We start from the raw sequence: 3,531 nt of genomic DNA, 5'->3' as shown, positions 1-3,531 counted from the left end.
AAAAATCCACAAAAATAACGACCCGGTCCCGGCCCGACCGGTTCCATTGGGTTCCGGTTCCGGTGACGGTTCCGGTTCCGGTACCGGTTCCGGCCAGTTCCCCGGTCCATATGCTCATCCCTACATGTTATTATGTATACCGAGATTTGCTCGATGTTGGGCAGGGCCCGATGCCGGACTATATCTGATGTTGGGCGGGGACCGATATCGGACACCGTCCGATGCCGGGCGAGGCCCACGATATGTTTATATGTGATTATGTGCTTATGTGTATGGTATGTGGTAGTTTGGGGAGACTCGCTAAGCTTCGTGCTTACAGTTTTCAGTTTTGGTTTCAGGTACTTCTGGTAGCAAAGGGAAGAGCTCGGGATGACTGCAGTGCACACACCATTATGTTTAGCCTGGGATGATTACTCTTAGATTGTTTGACTTATGTTTCGATGAGTGTTTTGATAACTATGGTTTTATTTAATGATTTAAAACGAAAATTTTGGTCATGATTTTTGGGATGTTTCACTTCCTTTTCACTCCTTTATTCTTCACATAAGCTCATGTTTGTCATCTTCTTTTTCTTCACTTTTTCGTTCCATAGTGGCAACCTTCTCATTGACAAAGGTTGGTGGTTCCTAGACTTGGGTAACTTCTTCCTCATCACTCGAAACCAAATCTTTGTCACTTTCCCCGCTAACTAATGAATTTGAGTTTTGTAAGCAAAGACTTCGAAAACCATTGAAATTGATGCCCTAGGCTTTGTACGCTTAACTTCTTTCATGGCTTGAATCTCTTCTTCCATTAATTTCTCCAATTCCTCAAGCTCTTTTTCTTCATCAATGTTGAACACTTCATCTTGAGCATAATTATTCTTGAATCCATCTGCCACTCCAAAGGTCATTTCTTCATCTCCAACTCGCAATATAAGTTTAGACTTGCGAATGTCCACCAAGGCTTGAGCAGTATTGAGTAAAGGTCGTCCAAGGATTATTGGAACATTTTTATCTTCTTTCATATCCAACACGACAAAGTCAATTGGAAAAACAAATTTCCCAATTTTTACCAATATGTCCTCAACTATACCTCGAGGATGAGTCACTGAACGATTAGCCATGTGAATAGTCATTCTAGTAGCCTTCAAATCTGGAAGAGCGAGCTTCTGATAAAACGAGTATGTCGTCAAATTTATGCTTGCTCCAAAATCGGCTAAAGCATATGTCTTCATATTATTTCCAAATTCACAAGGAAATGTAAGGCGTCCAGGATCTCGCATCTTCTTTGGTATTTCTCCCTTAATCACCTTAGAGCTTTGTTCACTTAGGACCACCATAGCAGTCTTCTCTAATTGTTGGCGAGTGTCAATTAAATCTTGAAAAAACTTCGCATATTCAAGTACTTGTGCCAAGCACTCAATAAAAGGAGTATTAATAGAAATACCCTTGACTTACTTCATAAACTTCATATGTTCTTGGTCCAGTGGATTAACTTTAGCTCGAGAAGGAAACGGTAGCGAAGGACGATAAGCTTGATCCTCAGCCAAAATTTTCTGGTCAGACTGGCCCCACGTCGTGAGAATGGGATCCTCACGACGTGAGATCGGTGATTCAGCAACAATCATTTCTTCGACTTATAACTTCTTTGGTTGTGGTTCGGGCTGCTTTGGATCTTCTTCAAGGGCTTCTAGGAACTCAGAAATAGTATCTTCTTCGGTATCGATGATCATGACATGCGGTTGTGGCTTTTTATCGGGAATTTGTAGAGATAATCGCTCATTAACCAATGTAGTTAATTGACCAAGTTGAGCTTCAATGTTTTGAGCCGATGCTTGATGATTTCTTAGTAAAGCTTGTTGGTCTCTCATTAAAACTTGTTGGTCTCTTATCGGCGCATCGGTCTCATCATGTCGTTTTTTTAAGCCTCCATGAATCTAGCTAGCATGGACTCTAAATCAACTTTCTTTTCAGGTTATGGTTGCTCTTTTTTGTAAAAGCCTCAGCCAATTTGCCTAAATTTTTCTCTTTTTGCTTTTTATATTCATCATATGGCAACCATTCTTTCTTTCTCCCCCTCTAATCTTCATCATATAGGTCTCCACTCTAGTAGCATACTTGAGCTTTCTTATTCCCGTTCTCGTTCAAATGGCAATCTTTAGTCAAATGTGGACCATTGCATCTTTCACAACCCACATGAATAGCTTGTATGGATTGATCCATTTTTTTCATTCTTCGGTCCATATTATTTATCATAGCTAAAACAGTTGCCATGTCCTCAAAAGTGTCAGTCCCAATTCCTTTTACTCCATCATTTCGAGGATTGTGGTGCTCACGCGAATGCTTAGAAAACTCTTCAATCAGCTCCTTAATCTCACCGAGATTTTTCTTTGTTAAAGGTCCTTTAGAGTCAAGGATTTTCCTTGTCATCACATTTACCCCATCATAGAAGATTGATACTTCTTACTGCTCATTTAAAACGTTTTGGGGAAATTTTCTTATTAATCCTTTGTATCGCTCCCATGCTTCGTAGAGTGACTCACCCAGTTGTTGCTTAAAGTTTGTTATGGCCTTCTTGAGTTTAGCAACTTTAGAAAGTGGGCAAAAATGTTTTAAGAATTGTTCACGCATTTGCGCCCATGTAGTAATTGCACCGGGTGGAAGCGCCTTTAACCAATCTTTAGCAGCTCCTTTGAAAGTGAGTGGAAGCATTCTCAACAACACCGTCTTTCGTGGAACATTCAGGATGTTGAAGTAATCGGATATGTCATTGACTTCATCAAGGTGCTTGTAAGCATCCTCATGATCTTTCCAGGAAAACGAAACTTCCTTAAACTTTCCTTACTTCGTTCCAAAAACCGATTTAAGATCCTTGAAAGGTGATTTCTTTGGTGGGTTGATTTCTCCTACGTTCTTATCTGTCTTTTTACGAAGGGCTGGCTCTGGATCTTTAAGCGGTGGTATCAAAGGTGTGTTGGATCCACGGGTCATTTACTACTGCAACAAGAACTAAAATAAAAACGTAAAAATGAAAAAATAAACTATATAAAAATGCCTACTGAATGTTCACTACGACGTGGTAAGGAATACCACCTCGTTTTGTCGCTACAAAAACAAAATAAAAATACAAAATTTCCTAGCTCACGTCGTGAGGTCGGTTATTCAGAAAAATCTACCAATTCTAAAAGTTAACTTTTTGCAGTTTTAACCCTACAAAAAGGATCGATTAACCTAAAGCAAATAAATCAATAACTAAATTAGTCATTCCCCAGCAACGGCGCCAAAAACTTGATACGGAATTATTATACCTACTTGTGAGTTTTACCAACTATTTATCTAACTATTACGATTTTAGGCAGTGTACGTTTTCGTCAATAATATAGCACTAACAGTCGGGTATCGAACACATGGAACAGATTTAATTAACTAATTTAACTACTAAAAATAAACCTAAAACAAGCAAAAGGTAATCGGGTTTTTTTATCTAATTTTGCAAGTTCAGACAAACTTAATCACTTAACTATCAAATTCAATCGGTTACTAAAAAACA

General features: G+C 38.9%; 1 protein-coding gene and 1 non-coding gene across 2 annotated transcripts; one reads left to right on the top strand and one right to left on the bottom strand.

Moving 5' to 3' along the window:
* Positions 1–688: 688 nt before the first annotated feature.
* LOC145131990 (uncharacterized) lies at positions 689–1,321 on the bottom strand. The gene has a single exon (XM_079066631.1). It carries the CDS (start codon positions 1,319–1,321, stop codon positions 689–691), a length of 633 nt encoding a protein of 210 aa, XP_078922757.1.
* A 1,136-nt stretch (positions 1,322–2,457) lies between these two features.
* Positions 2,458–2,564, top strand: LOC145135030 (small nucleolar RNA R71). The gene has a single exon (XR_013719511.1). It is a non-coding gene; the product is annotated as a small nucleolar RNA R71 (small nucleolar RNA).
* The last annotated feature ends 967 nt before the right edge of the window (positions 2,565–3,531 follow it).

This window comes from Lactuca virosa, chromosome 8 (assembly GCF_052849685.1).
Source record: "Lactuca virosa cultivar CGN04683 chromosome 8, Lactuca_virosa_CGN04683_v6, whole genome shotgun sequence".
Lineage (NCBI taxonomy): Eukaryota > Viridiplantae > Streptophyta > Magnoliopsida > Asterales > Asteraceae > Lactuca > Lactuca virosa.
Note: the sequence above shows the minus strand (reverse complement) of the source record. Positions and strands in the feature narration are given on the sequence as shown.